At 47.5% G+C, this 15,095-nt stretch overlaps 1 protein-coding gene across 1 annotated transcript in view; it reads right to left on the reverse strand.

Moving 5' to 3' along the window:
- Positions 1-13,496, reverse strand: part of LOC125105097 (protein FAM169B-like) — an 86,759-nt gene extending 73,263 nt beyond the window's left edge. Inside the window, exon 1 of the mRNA XM_047738205.1 lies at positions 13,433-13,496. Within this exon, the coding sequence (XP_047594161.1) occupies positions 13,433-13,463 (31 nt within the window). The 5' untranslated portion in view covers positions 13,464-13,496. The remainder of the gene's footprint in view (positions 1-13,432) is intronic.
- Positions 13,497-15,095: the final 1,599 nt, after the last annotated feature.

Consider the following 15,095-nt stretch of genomic DNA (forward strand, 5'->3'; position numbering starts at 1 on the left):
CTCCCTCTCCCTCTGCCCCACCCTGGCCCCGCACATTCGCACTCTCTCCCTAAAATAAATAAAATCTTAAAAACAAAGGAAAAAGAAAAAAGGAGGTCTGTTGTGGCATCTAGAACTCACTGCTGGGAGTTCCACAGGCCTATCAGCAAATGGAACATTTAGAAATCCTAAAGCAAAAAAAAAAAGAAGAAGAAGAAGAAAGAAAGAAAGAAATTCTGAAGTAGTGGAATTTGCTTAATCCAGCATTTATTTCCCAGATTTATTGAACCAAGGACCTCTTGTCCCAAAACACTAACTGAGAGATGACAAGCATACCTTGGAGAAGAGTGTTTTGTTGTTGTTGTTGTTTTTGTGATTTTATTTATTTGACAGAGAAAGACACAGCGAGAAAGGGAACACAAGCAAGGGGAGTGGGAGAGGGAGAAGCAGGCTTCCTGCTGAGCAGGGAGCCTGATGCGGGGCTCGATCCCAGGACCCTGGGATCATGACCTGAGCCCAAGGCAAATGCTTAACAACTGAGCCTCCCGGGCACCCAAGAACAGTGTTTCGAAGTAGCATCAGGGCAGAAGCAAGCATCACTCTCAGACAGGCAGCAAAGGTGCAAATGCCTGGGGCCAATGGCCCGCCGGGCAGGAGGCCACCCTGTCAGCAGAGTGCCTGTCTACAGAAAGGAGCAGAAAACAGAAGGTGAAGCAAACACACACTTGGATATTTTTGTTGGTTTTGAAGAGCATCTGATTGCCAAAATAGTCTTAGCAAAGCATTGAAAAAAAAAAAAAGTTGGAAGACAGAATGTAGAATCTGTTAGAATTTTTCAAGCAGATGAGCAAAATTGTCAGGGAATGGAGGCACGCTGGGGAAAGGTCTGCAGGTGGTGGCGGGAAGGTTTCGTTCCCCAGTAATTGACAGGGTGCCTGTCGCTGTGTTATCACATATTTAGTACTGGCCCACTTGCAGCTTGTCATTGCCTTGGCTGAGAATAAATCACTTGTCCCAAATCTAAGATAGTAAAATATGCAGATGACTTTATGTACCTCCCACACAAAGGTTTATGTAATCCTAATTGCTTCTAATATGAAGGTCTCGTAATCTGAGCATTGGTGCATCTTACTTTCAGGCAAAGGATACAAAGATAAAACTATCTTTTCCCCCTGCATCATTCAAAAGGATTTGAGGTGGGAATGAAAAGACTCTTCCTTTTGCATATAAAGGAGGACAAATGTGAAGCCCTGTTTGGGGTAGACGGGACAAAACAGCATCTCACATATATGCTTCCTGATGAATGGTAACAAAAGAGGGGCCCTTGCTCCCACAACTGCAGGAAGCTCAGCCTTCCCTCACCCCCGAACCAAGCCGCTCTACGCCATGTGGTCATCAGCATGGTGCCAGATTTGTTTAACCTTTACTGAGAAGGAAGAAGCCTTTTGCACATGCCCAGGAGAACACAGAAAGCCTGACTCTTTGTATCCTGCATGTAATTGACCAAGAACTTGAAGAAAAGCAAAAAAGGTACCCAGCCCCAGTGTCAATAACACCACCATTAACACATGCTGGCTCTAGAGCTGGTGGGTAATGATGCGGGGAGCCACCATCCAGAGTGGAACCAGAGCCCTAAACCACACAGCACGCGACGAGAGGAAGAAAAATAACTCTTCGCCAACGTAATGCTTTTACCCATTACTCACAGAATAACATTTCTCAGAACTTACCCCAAAATCATGGCTATTAATGGATTTCACAAAACCTCATCCAGAAATCAGATCTCTATATGTTCATCTATTACACTGCAAACGATAATACCTCTGAAGAGGGGGGGGAAAATCACTTCTATTTGACATGCCCAGCCCAGTGCCAAGAAACAAAGGGAGCTAAAAATAGACCAGTGCTTAGTCTCCGGAACCCAGTCCTAGACGAAGTTGTGCACACGTAATAGTACTTACAGTCATCACCAGAGTACCACGCAAGGAGAATGGATGGAAAAGAATCGGTTTACCTTAAACCTCAAAAGTTACTTACTTAGAAAGAAGGCTGTTACTCTGCAGTAACTGGAAATGTATTGAGATAGCTACTTTTTTACAAGAACACTGGACTTTTGTGTAAAACTAAAAAGTAGATGAAGTAACAATTACTTGCATCAAAGTTAATACCAGCGCAGTTTTAAATGGAAGAAATTAAAAAAAAAAAAAAAAGAATATTCTGCCTTCTGTGGATAAAGTTTCTAAAGTACTGGCAAAGTGGGGCACCTGGCTGGCTCATTCGCAAGGACATGCAACTCTTGACCTTGGGATCGTGAGTTCGAGCCCCCACATTGGGCATGGAGATACTTAAAGGAATAAAAAATAGAATTTTTTTAAGTATTAGCAGGGAGAAAAAGTATTAGGAGATGGATGATAAGTTCTCACATTAGAATGAACCCTTTTACATCTTATATTGGCAGAGTGTTTTTGCAATTTACAAAGGGTTCTTGCAATTTACAAAGGGCTCCCACACAAGTCCTTGCTGGTTTGAAACTTACATCAACCCCTCCAAGTCAACAAAGCACTCACCCCCATTTTTCAGCTGTGGAGGCAGAAGTTCAAAAACAGAAAATCAGTAGTAGGGCTGGACTCAAACTCAGATCTGAAGATTTCCAGCACAGCCTTTACCAACGCCCCTGCTGACTAATTTATATCATGTCAAGAGCCACACATTATCTACCAGCACCAAATGACAGCTAGTCCTCAGCACAGCACTGCTTAAAATACCTTTTTAAGGCTGAATAATATTACATTATATAATACGTGTATATGTGTGTGTGGGTATGCATGTGCGTGTGTGTAAAAATACCATTTTGTTTACCCATTCGCCCGTTGTTGGACACTTGGGCTGTTATCATCTTTTGGCTATTGCAAAGAATGCTGCAATGAACATGGATTTAAAATATTTCTTTCAGTCCCTGCTTTCCCCTCTTTTGGGAACTAGAACTGTTGGATCTTATGGTAATTCTATGCTTAATTGTTTAAGGAAATACCATACTGTTTTCCACAATGGCTGCACCATTTTACATCCCCACCAAAAGTGTGCAAGAGTTCTAATTTCCCCACATTCTCGCCAAAACTTGTTATTTTCTGGGTTTTGTGGGGGTTTGGGTTGTTCTTGTTTTGTTTTGTTTTTTTCCCTATAACAGTCATTCTAATGGGTGCAAAGTGGTATTTGTTATGGTTTTAATTTGCATTTCCCTACTGATTAGTGATATTTAGCATCTTTTAAAGGGTTGCTGGCATCTCTATGTCTTCTTTGGAGAAAGGTCTATTTGAGTCTTTAGAAAATTATGGTCATACTTTGAACATGTGCTTTGAAAACCTTGTGAGGGGCGCCTGGGTGGCTCAGTGGGTTAAGCCGCTGCCTTCGGCTCAGGTCATGATCTCAGGGTCCTGGGATCGAGCCCCGCATCGGGCTCTCGGCTCAGCAGGGAGCCTGCTTCCTCCTCTCTCTCTGCCTGCCTCTCTGCCTGCTTGTGATCTCTCTCTGTCAAATAAATAAATAAATAAAATCTTTAAAAAAAAAAAAAAAAGAAAGAAAACCTTGTGAAAAGTAAAGGGACATGAATTCGCAAGGGGCCAAATGACAAGGCTGATGTGGCATAAGTGGGCTACCTGCAGAGGATACGTTCACAAGACCTGCATCACAGGGCAATGATGCCCACCTCTCCCCCCTGTCCAGCTCAGACGCACTCCAAACAAAGATAGCAGTGGCTGGGAGGTGGCTAAAGTCAAGAGTGTACAGATTGAGTGTGCACTGTCATTTGGTAAGTCATTTTAAAGCTTGGAAGCGGGGGAGCGCCTGGGTGGCTCAGTCAGTTAAGCGCCTGCCTTTGGCTTGGGTCATGATCTCAGAGTCCGGGGATCGAGCCCTGGGACTCCCTATTCAGTGGGGAGTCTGCTTCTCCTTCTCCCACTCTCCCTGCTCATGATTGCTCACTATCTCTCTCTCTCTCTCAATAAATGAAATTTAAATTTAAAAAAAGAACTTCTACCAGTTTAAATAATAATAATAGTAATATAGTAATGCCCTAAAGCTTCTATGATACCTGCTCCTAGGGTCCCTACCCAAGAGTGACACCAGCTTAGACCAAGGTCTTCGTGATACCCCAGGGTCCTAGGAAGAGTTCTAATCAGACCCTGGTCACATTCAATACTAACCCCACAGCCAAGGTTTGCAAAATTTTCTTCTATAAGGCTATGTTAAAATGTGCAACATAAAACTTCATGGCCATCATTTAGGGTGGCAGACATTATTACACTGACAAAAAAAGCAGAAACAGTCTCTACACTTATAGGACTTAGAGGCTGGTCGGGGAGACACAAAAACAGTTGAACACCCCCCATGGTATGGCAGGAGAAGGGAAGGGGAGACAGGAGACAGGATGACTAAGGAAGTTTGATGTGGAGGCAACCACTCAGCAGAGGACCGAAGAATAAAATGTCAGCCCTGTGCAGAGCAGGGGCAAGGGCCCCCCAGACATACAGGAGGAAGAAAGGAGCAGAAGGATTCCAAGAGCTACAGGTCAGCCAGTGTGGCTGCAGCATGGCTGACCAAGGGAAGAAGGGCAGGAATCATGGGAAGCAGGTGGGTAGAAGCCAAAGTTACAGGACCCTGGCCTTGTTCCTGACTTCAGGGTTCAAGGACAATGCTAGAGAAGGCTGCTGAAAGGTCCCCGACAGGGCGTGATAGCTGGAAGGCATGTTTACTGCTTCTTCCAGAACACAACGCAGCAGGAAACCAAAGAGACGATACAGGTTAAGGCAGCCAACGGCAATGGCTTGGATCAGTGATGGCAGTGGAGATGACAAGAAAGAGATGGCAGGCATGAGCCAGATGTGCGGTAGACATGCCAGAACTGACTGCTACTTAGACGTGTGGGGTGAGGGGCCAAGGTGACCTTCTACTCTAACCCCTCCCCTCCACATAAGTCAATGAAATTCTACGGGGAGCTTTCAACTTGTGACAGATTTATAAACTAACATTGGAAGCAGTCTCAGTCTGCTAAGATCCTAGTTCTTTCCGAAGGGGAAAATCGATGAACCTGCCAACAGAAAGAATAAGATGTACATTATTCTAAAATATTAAGAATTTTCCTTAAGGTATTATGAAATGAGCCCATCTTGAAAGATAGATGAAGCAGCCATAAAAGGAGATCCCCAATACTGAGCCACACAGGTCATGATGTTTGAGCACAAGCACTGGGGTCATTCAGACCTGATTTCAAAAACCTCTGAACATGGGCAACACTCTCAGATCTCCTCCCTCTTTGGGAGATTTGTGCTATCACTCAAAAAACTTTATTGTCTCTTAAAAAAAAAAAAAATCTCTGAACATATGATGAAATAAACAGCCACAACAGGGGCAGCACAAATCCGACCCACAGAGACTATAGATGTTGAAATTATCCAGTATAGAAGATAAGGAGAATAAATACGGCTAAAGAAATTTAAATTTAGGGGCTCCTGGGTGGCTCAGTGGGTTAAAGCCTCTGCCTTCGGCTCAGGTCATGGTCTCAGGGGCCTGGGATCGAGCCCCACATCAGGTTCTCTCTGCTCGGCGGGGATCCTGCTTCCCCCTCTCTCTCTGCCTGCCTCTCTACTTGTGATCTCTCTCTGTCAAATAAATAAATAAAATAAAATAAAAAAAGAAATTTAAATTTAAATTTAGGATATGTAAAGAGCCAAAATTATTGTTTGAGCAGTAAGATTCTAGGGGAAAAGAAAGTAGATCTAGATATGAACGTCTTAAGTAGCTGATGAACTGGAAAATATGTCTGGAGAAATTACCCAGAATGCAGCCCAGAAAGACACTGATGTCAGACATGATAGGCAGGTTAAGAAAGAGGGCAACCAGGTCCAGTAACAATCTTTTTTTCTTTTTTTTAAAGATTTTATTTATTTGACAGATAGAGATCACAAGTAGGCGGAGAGACAGACGGGTGGGGGAGAAGCAGGCTCCCCACCGAGCAGAAAGCCCAATGTGGGGCTCGATCCCAGGACCCTGGGATCATGACCTGAGCCAAAGGCAGAGGCTTTAACCCACTGAGCCACCCAGGAGCCCCTGGTCCAGTAACAATCTTAACTGAGGTTCTAGAAAGAGAAAATAGGATGAACAAGAGTCAGGATTTGAAGAAATGATTGAAATTTTTCCATAATTGATGAAAGATACCTATCCTCAGATATTAGAATCCCAAACAATCCCCAAAGCAGGAAAAAGAGAAATCCTCTCCTAGACACACTGTGGTCAATCTGCAAAACAAAAAACACAAAAATAGGACCATAAAGGCAGCCAGAAGACAAAGACAGAGCCTCCAAGGCCAAGTAGACTGACAGCGGCCTTCTCCACTGCAACGATGGCAGCCAGAGTACAATAGAAGAAATTTTTAAAGGACTTTCGTCCTCTCCCTAGCAAAAGTAACTTCCAAGAACATGGGCTAATAAAGACATGTTTAGAAAAGCAAACTCTGGGGGCGCCTGGGTGGCTCAGTGGGTTAAGCCACTGCCTTGGGCTCAGGTCATGATCCCAGGTCCTGGGTTCGAGCCCCACATCGGGCTTTCTGCTCAGCAGGGAGCCTGCTTCCTCCTCTCTCTCTGCCTGCCTCTCTGCCTACTTGTGATTTCTCTCTGTCAAATAAATAAATAAAATCTTTAAAAAAAAAAAAAAAGAAAGAAAAGCAAACTCTGTGGGAGTTTGCTACCCGAAAATCCTCACTAAAGTTATTTCTAAAGGATACACATCAGGAGAAAAGAAAATAACTTCAAGAGAAAGTTAATGAAGAAGGCATGAGAGACACCCCTGGCTGGCTCAGTAGGTTGAGCGTCTGCCTTCAGCTCAGGTCATGATCTTACTGTCCTGAGATCAAGCCTCTGTGGGGCTCCCTGCTCATCAGGAAGTCTGCTTCTCCCTCTCCCTCTGCCCTCTCCCCCCAACCCCCCACCTCATGCTTGCTCTCTTTCTCTCTCTCAAATAAATAAAATCTTAAAGGCAGGGGGAGGAACGGGAACAAAGAAAATAATAAACACATGACAAAATCCAAGCCTGTGCAGACCATATGAAACAAAACATCTAACTGGAGGAAATTAAAAATCATCATAGAACAAGTTGCTATGTAACAACAGCACAAAAACTGGGAAGGGGATCTGTGGAATGAAAGTACTATAAGGCTTTTAGATGCCTCCAGAGAAGGTTTAAAATTCATTAATTTCAGAATTAGAATTAACATGCATATTAAAATTTCTAAGTTAGCCCCCCAAAGAATAGAAACATAGGTATCCTCTTTCAAAGTAGGAGAGAAAAAAAAAAATAGAATTAAGGCAAGGGTTGGTTGGGGTGGGGGATCTCAATATAAAAGACATAAAAACAAGATGATTTGTTTACATTCACATTTTATTGTTATGATTAACAACAGATATTCCTCAACAAGTAACTAGACGATCCTTTAGCAGGAGGACATATTTTATTACCCCAAGTATTTCTAAGTATTTTAGTATTTCTATTCAGTGTTCGTGTAGTACGGAAAAACACAAAGCCATACCTTTCTTTCTGGATAGCTTAAGATAATTTTTTCCCCAAGATGTTCTAAGAGCCCAAATGTAGGCAATACACTCACCTTACAGAAATGACTTGTTGAAAAAAAAAAAGAAAAAAGGTCAAAACGAACACCAACTATAATTCACTATTTGGGCATTATACCACTCTACCAGCTACATACACTGGGTAAAAATAATTCACGAAGTTGGGGCACCTGGGTGGCTCAGTCGGCTAAGAGTCTGCCTTTGGCTTAGGTTGTGATCCCAGGGTCCTGGCATGGAGCCCCACATCGGGCTCCCGGCTCGAGAGGGAGTGTTCTCCTCCCTCTCCTTCTCTCCAACCCCCCTTCTGCTTGTGTGATCTCTCTCTCCCTCTCTCTAGTACATAAATAAAATCTTTAAAAATAATAATAATAATAGTCCACGAAGTAGCAGTCTAAGAGAAGAGATCTGGACCGGGACAGTACCACCAGAAGAAGGCTTATGCAATGGGGAAGTCTCCATAACATCGACTTCTCAAGCTCTTACCACTGAATGAAATATTCAGGGACTCTGATTAGGGTTTATTTCAGCAAAATGCAACGAAGACATGAACACAGCTTTCTCCCTCTCTTAATGGAATTCAAGAGTAGTGGTTAGAAACTTGGTTTCCAGGAAAAACACATTTATCTTAATTTCTACAAGTCTAGGAAACTGAGCAGTCTAGAAGAGATTTGGGGCCTTGGGAGCCCCCAAAACATGCAGAGATGGGAGCTCCCCCTCGGCCCTCCCTTTGGTCCCCCAGCCCTCTCCTCAGCTGGGTCCCAGTGGTCCTGTAGCTGCCCTGGTTTGGAGGAGCAAAGAAGCACAGGGAAAGGTTTCTATGCCTGGACAGACAATAGGTACTGGGTTAAGTAGGAAATGAGGCCACAGCCCGGGCATGGGGAATGCAAAGGGTCTGATGGGAGAGAGCTCCCAGGGGGCCAGAGTCGGGTGGGAACAGCATGCCTGGATGTCAACAGACATGCCTTTGGGGTCACAAACGCTATGTGTCCCACCCTCCGACCCAAGCTTGATGATCGCAGGCCTTGGGGAAGAAAACCCACAACAGAGGGTGAACTAAAAGGCATGGAATTTCCAAACCAAAGCTGTTACATCCTAATGAGCCTTATTCAAAGGCCCCAACCCTCCGCTGCTACTGACAGTCTTTTTTTTTTCTTCTTTTTTTAGAGAGAGAGAGATCACAAGTAGGCAGAGAAGCAGACAGAGATAGAGGGGGAAGCAGGCTCCCCGCTGTGCAGAGAGCCCAATGTGGGGCTCAATCCCCGGACCCTGAGATCATGACCCGAGCTGAAGACAGAGGTTTAACCCACTGAGCCACCCAGGCGCCCCTGCTACTGACACTCTTAACTGCCACCACCCCCCAACTCCCCCTCACCTCCCTGCAACTCAGCAACCCTGACTTTAAAAATCACAGGACACCGGGGGCATCTGACCAACAAATGTGCCTGAATTTTGTCCTGACTTATCTTTCTGTATCACACGACACAGCAGAAAACATGGTCATTTTCTATAATCCTCTGTTTGGAATTTCCCAATGCTGAGCTACAAATAAGAATGTCATCAGAGAGGCCAGGAGCCAACTGCCATCAGGAGCCCAGTGAAGGCCAGTCAGCAGGTCAGCAGACTAGGGTTTCAAAGGTCAGAAAGACAACACCTCAGTGCCCACTGCCCTCCCACCATCCAGCCTGAGTCTTGGCCCCTCGATCATTCACTCCATCCTGCCAAGACATGGCAGGAGGTCAGAACACCAGCCATTTCTGGTCTGGCTTCATGCAATGGAGATCACCACTGAACACGGACATAATACAGCCCTTGTTTAGAATTGGAGGCGAGCGAGAACCATCTCTAGCATGGAGAGCATTCTAGGGCAGGGAATCACAGCCAAGGGGTGGGGGAGGTAACATGAAATGCCCAAGCCTGTGGGAAGGCCTGCTCAGGACTGGATCTCCCAAGACAAGTAGGACCCTGGAAAGATATTCCAAGGGATGCACAGACCTCAGCACTGTTCAGGGGCCCCTCTGCCCCAGGGATGGCAGGCCAGCCTGTATCATCACCCCGTATCCTGATACCCCCAATCTGCAGAAAATTTCCCAGTAATCCTACAACCACACAACCCACAAAAGCTTTCACCAGCTCCTAGGGGAAATGATTTCTCCATTCAAAGCCCAGGTAGCTCCCGCTATGTGCCAGGTAAGGGCAAGGTACTCAAGAAGAAAGATCACTGGAGGTCTTACCCTCAGTCTGGTTGGGTGGGAAGTAACTGACCAACCTCACAGCCAAAAGGATTTTTAGAGACCATCCCACCCAGCCTTTCCCTTCCTCCCTGAAGAAGGGACGGAGACTCGCCAAGGGTCATGAATGCTCTTTGTGACAATGACACGAGTCCCCGTGGCCAGCCCAGCCCTCTGCTCCCAGTGACACCCTGCTTCCAGAAACTCACTTGGCCACATGTGTCTATGGGAAGGCTTCTATACCTTGAACTAGAGAAGATCCAAAACACCTGATTGATATTTGATTTTTTTTTTAAGTTTTATGATCATAAGAAGTCCTCCCTGAGGAGGGAGGCCTCTTCGGGACTGGCTCATGGAGTGCTTCCTTCCAGAGCTTACACTCTTTTGGGGTGGGGTGGGGAGCGGTGGCGGTTCCCCCATCAAACATCACCATAACAACAGGCTCCTTTCTGTGGGGACTCAGACCACTACCACCCCGGCCATGTGACTCCCAACCTTGCCACTTCCTAGCAAGTGACCTTAGGGTAAGTTACTTCTCCCTTGCCCTGACCTACTTCCAAGCAGACCCCACTCTGCACCCGCCTCAGCCTCTCTCGGCACCAGGCCCTGCCAAGGGCTTCTTTGCTTCCTGGCCTCTCCTCCTCTGGGTCTAGGTCTCATAATCTCAGAACTCCACCCTCTCTGAGCCCTCGGGCTGTGCCCTCAGCTCCTCTCCTCCTCCCACATCCCAGGGCACACCTCAGCAGGCCTTCCGGGGTCCCCAACAGGGCTCACGGCAGGCACTACTGGCCTTTCTAGATTCTTCCCACACACCAGCATTAGTGTTTCTGACTAACTCTTCAGTTATCTCCAACGAGAGGCATGTTCTGGAACATTCTGAAATCACTGTGTCTAGATTGCTTCATGTTTGCCCCCTCCAAAAGTTGGTTCCTTCCCTGGCATCACCACTCTCCCTGTTCCCCTGACCCAAGCTTCGGAGTCAACCCATCTTTTGCAGTCTTCCTTGCTCGCTAGCTTTCCTATAAAGCTCGGCTTGATTACTAGTGCAAACTGTCCAACACCGAACTTTTCTTAACTGGAACACTAAGCTGACTTTCTAAATGGAGATCATCAAACCGACAAGTCTCACAAATGCTTCAAGTTGGGTATAAACAGAAGGAATGAGGGCAAACCAAACGGCCCTCTCAGAAGGAACCCCAAATTTTACTCTGGCCCCAGCACTCGGCTGTGATGAGCACAGGGTCTCATGGAACCCTTCCGAGGTAGATCAAGTCCTTACTCACCGAGGAGGGAAATTCAAGGTGAAGGATGAGGGGAGTACAGAACTAGAACACGTGTGACTTTCCTTCTCTTCTCCAGGATGCTCTAAGCTAAAATGACAGCAGCAGAAGGGCTGCTAGAACCTAAGAAGGTCTTCAGCATCAGAGAAATAAAAAACACATACAAACTCTGAGAAAGAGAAAAAGAGAGAGAGAGAGTGTGTGTGTACATGTGTGTGTGTGTGTGTGTGTGTGTCTCCCCGGGGCATGTCTTGAATTACTGGGGGTAGCTCCAGAGCCCCACTAGATAGTGCCCCCCAACTGGACACCCCAATATTGAGGAGATTCATCTAGATATAGAACATGACTCCCACGGAAATGTCACCTACCCTTTCCCCATATGTTAGGGCTAAAGTAGTGACCGAGACACAGCCTTGTCTGAAAGCGTGTCTTAGTTTAATGCTTCCTTGTGAAAGGAAAATGGACTCCGACATAGACACAATTTGTTCAAGCCCTTTTTGGAAACGGGCTATCAAAGCTCAGGCATTGGTTCGGCTAACGTAAAAAGTCCAACCCATTAAGCTCTAACACACATGGAAATGATTAACGTGGAACCGCCATGGGTCCTCTGGTCCATCAGCAACCATGAAAGCCAGAGCCAATGCTGAAAGAAATACAGAAAAACCCTGAAAGCACTTAGGCCAACTACACTTTTCCAGAAGGTGAAGTTACCATGACTTTTCCCATGAAACACAGAAAGACTGGGTAGGATAAGCACAACACCAAGGCCATAGCTGGGAGAACTCTCGGACCCATGGGACCACTCAGAGGAGGAAGGGAAGGGAGAAGGTATGGATTGAGCAACTCTGTGCCCACCAAGTGTTGAGGGTAAGGGAGATAGCTCTGAACAGTAAGTCCCTAAGTGGCCAAATCCTCTCCATCTAGCAGAGGTGTTGGATGAGATCCGAACAGCCAGTCACTTGTGCTTCTTGACTCAGTTCTCAAGCAAACCGGCAGCACCACTCCCACAACTATGGCGACCAACTTTCCAAAAAGGACGAGGGAGTTGGGGGGGGGATTAAAAAAATGAAACAGTATCCTCTCCCTCTCTAAAAACAGAGGGAAACCATGTCTCAATCTCTAGACCAATGAAAACTTTCCCAAGGAATGGAAAATTCATACAATTGGCTAGTGGCCACTTTCTCTTAACTCACTGGAAATCTGGGGAAAACAACTCCAAGTCACAGCTTTTAAAGGCAGGCCATAAAAACCAGTTATCTGTCGCTGTTGGCTTCCAATAAAAGGCAGAGGAGCTCCATAAGATTGATTTTTTTTTCCTTACACAAATGTGTGGCGGGAGAAAGCGCCCAGTCTGAGGTTGGAGTGCACTTGGGGGCAGGGCTGGTCAACCGTGGCCGCACACCTCCTGGCTGGCCTGACGTGCAGGGGACTAGAGGTCAAGAGATACTGGCCCCGGGGGGCCCTTCCAGCCGCCTGTCCCCGAAAGAGGAAGAAGATGCAGGGGCCAAGGAGGCATTTCCACAGCACTTAGTACCCAGCATCCAGTACCAGGACGCCAGCTCCCTTGCAAACACTCCTTTGGCGGAACTGGCAGCCACCCCGCTAGGGATTTGTTCCACGTGCTTTCAAAGTCAGAAGTGGCACCGTTTTTGCTTGATTCTCCGGAGACAAAACGGGCAGGGCCCCTCCCGGGGCTAGCGAGAAGAGGGGGTTGGGGGAAAGGAAGGGGCGCGCCCTCAAATCCAGAGTCTCCAGCTGGCCTGCTGGGCTCGGGGCCGGGTGCCCTTCGCCCAAGCCGCCTGGGGGCACAACAGGCTGTCCCAGAGGCCGGGAAGGGGGTGGCGCGGGGGCAGAAGTGCCAGCTGTAACCCGAGCTCTGTACTGATTTCTCCCCCACCGAGCGGTTCCCATTTCACAGACAGGGCCACCAAGGCTATGGGAAGGCGGGGAGCTCGCCAAGCCCGGGTCAGCGGTCAGGACGCCGGGTGTCCCCGGAGACGCGCTGGAGAGCCGTGGCCGTGACCCTTCCAGGCTGTGCCCCTCCTGGGGGAGAGCGCCGCAGCCCCCCGCAGCCGACGGCCGGGGTCTCCGCGTCCTCCTCGTTCCCTGGCGGCGACAGGTGCGCGGCCTGTGGCGCCCTGGCGCCGACTCCGGGGAAAGTTTCCTGGCCGCCGCGCGCTGTTTACGGTCTCGTTTTGCAGCGCTGGGGCCCCGAGCTCTCGGGCCAGCCCAGCCATTGAAACCCGACACGCGGGGAGGGGCCATCGCGGCGGCCAGCGGGGGAGGCGAGCGGGCTCGGGGCCCGGCCGGCCGCGGCTCGCCTTACCTGCGGCTCTGCGAGCGGCCTCTGCCTCCATGCTCGGCTCCGGCGGCGCTGCGTCCCTCCCCGGGGGCTGCCCCATTTCCCCTCTCCGCCTCCGCCCCTCCCCGCTCCAGGGCTGCCCCCGCCCCCCCTCCCCGGGGGCTGCCCTGGCTCCCGGCTCAATGCTCTCGGCTCTAGGCTCCTGGCTCCCTAACCCCGAGCTGGCCCTGCCCCCGGTCCCCACCCCCTGCCTGGGGCCTTCACAGCCAGCCAGCGACCTTGACTCCCCAGTTTGCAAAGCCAGTCCTACACCTCCGAGGAGTTTCTTAATTCTTTGGACGAGAAAACTATTAGCACCGCACCCCATAGCCAGTGGCCCTCTTAGGAGCTCCTTCTCAGTTCCTTCTGCTATTTCTGTTTCCAGGAACAAGAATCATTTGCGTTATCCCTTTTAGAAAATGTACACAGTTTGAAAATAACAGAAAGACCATGAGTGGCATACTTCGGGCAGAAGAGCCAATAACCTGTTCTGCCCCTTTCCAAATTTTTTTCTGATGACTGTAATGTGCCTGTTTTTGCTGATAACTAATACTTTCATCGATTAAATGTTCAGGCTTGTGAGCAACTTGAGCTAGCGTGATTCAATGACAGCCAGCTGTTTCTCCAGTATTTCAAAGTGTTTTTTACAGGAAAGGTGTGGAGCAGGGCTGCTTTTGAAAATGCTGATGGCCTTGGAACCCAAGGTCTGTGGTCAGTCAACTAGTGCTTGTTCTCCTGTTGGCAGCTCTGAAATTGGCCCTTGTGGACAGCCACCCAAGCTGCATCCTGGGTCCTTATGGACTCAAGGGTCTAGCGTTCATCTGCCTCCCTATCCCTCCACCCCACAACCAGCTGCTCAGAGAATCCCCCCAACTGCTTCCCACTGTGCACCCCCAACTTCAGACCAATGGACTTGCCATAGCCTAGGGTATCTTCATGCATGGGATGAAAAATGGGCCCAGTTCCGCTTCCACTGCTCATTGTAGCAGTGTGCAGGTTAATAGAGACTAGAGCTGGGGACCCTCCTTAGATCCAGCCTGAGTCACTTCCTGAAGTCTGAGATTTCATTTTTCTACAGCAATAAAATGCAGAGCTCCTGGGCAATAACTTTAACTTCTCCAATCAACTGTTCTCACTAAACACAGGTTTATTAGGCTCCTACCATGTACCCTATCCTGTTCCAGATTCTAGTGATTCAGCAGTGAACAAAATTAATAAAACCTTGCCTTTGGAGGCTAATTTCTAGTGGGTAAAAGTGAGCAGGAGATAGAACATAATAGTATGGTAAATAAAGGCTAGAGGGAAAAATAATATAACAGAGAAAGGGAAGCAAAAACATGAAGGGAGGGAGGTAAGTATGTGGGAAGAGGAAATGGCGAAGGTGGCAACAAGTGCAAAGGCCCTGAGGTTAGGGTTAGGAACAAGTCTCTTTTTGGGAGCCATGCACCTTTGTTGAACCCCTCATATTTGTGGGTGTTACTTAAGCTATTGACATACACAGCTAAAGGCTTATTAATCTCTTCTCTAAAGTATATTTCTTCAAGGCCTTGTTACTTTTTTTTTAAGTTTTTGCATTGTTTTTTTCAATTACTCAAGAGTTCCAGGGCTGGAGAGTGAGGTTTGTCTCATAGAGTCCAAGAATGAATCT

This window comes from Lutra lutra, chromosome 7 (genome assembly GCF_902655055.1).
Source record: "Lutra lutra chromosome 7, mLutLut1.2, whole genome shotgun sequence".
Lineage (NCBI taxonomy): Eukaryota > Metazoa > Chordata > Mammalia > Carnivora > Mustelidae > Lutra > Lutra lutra.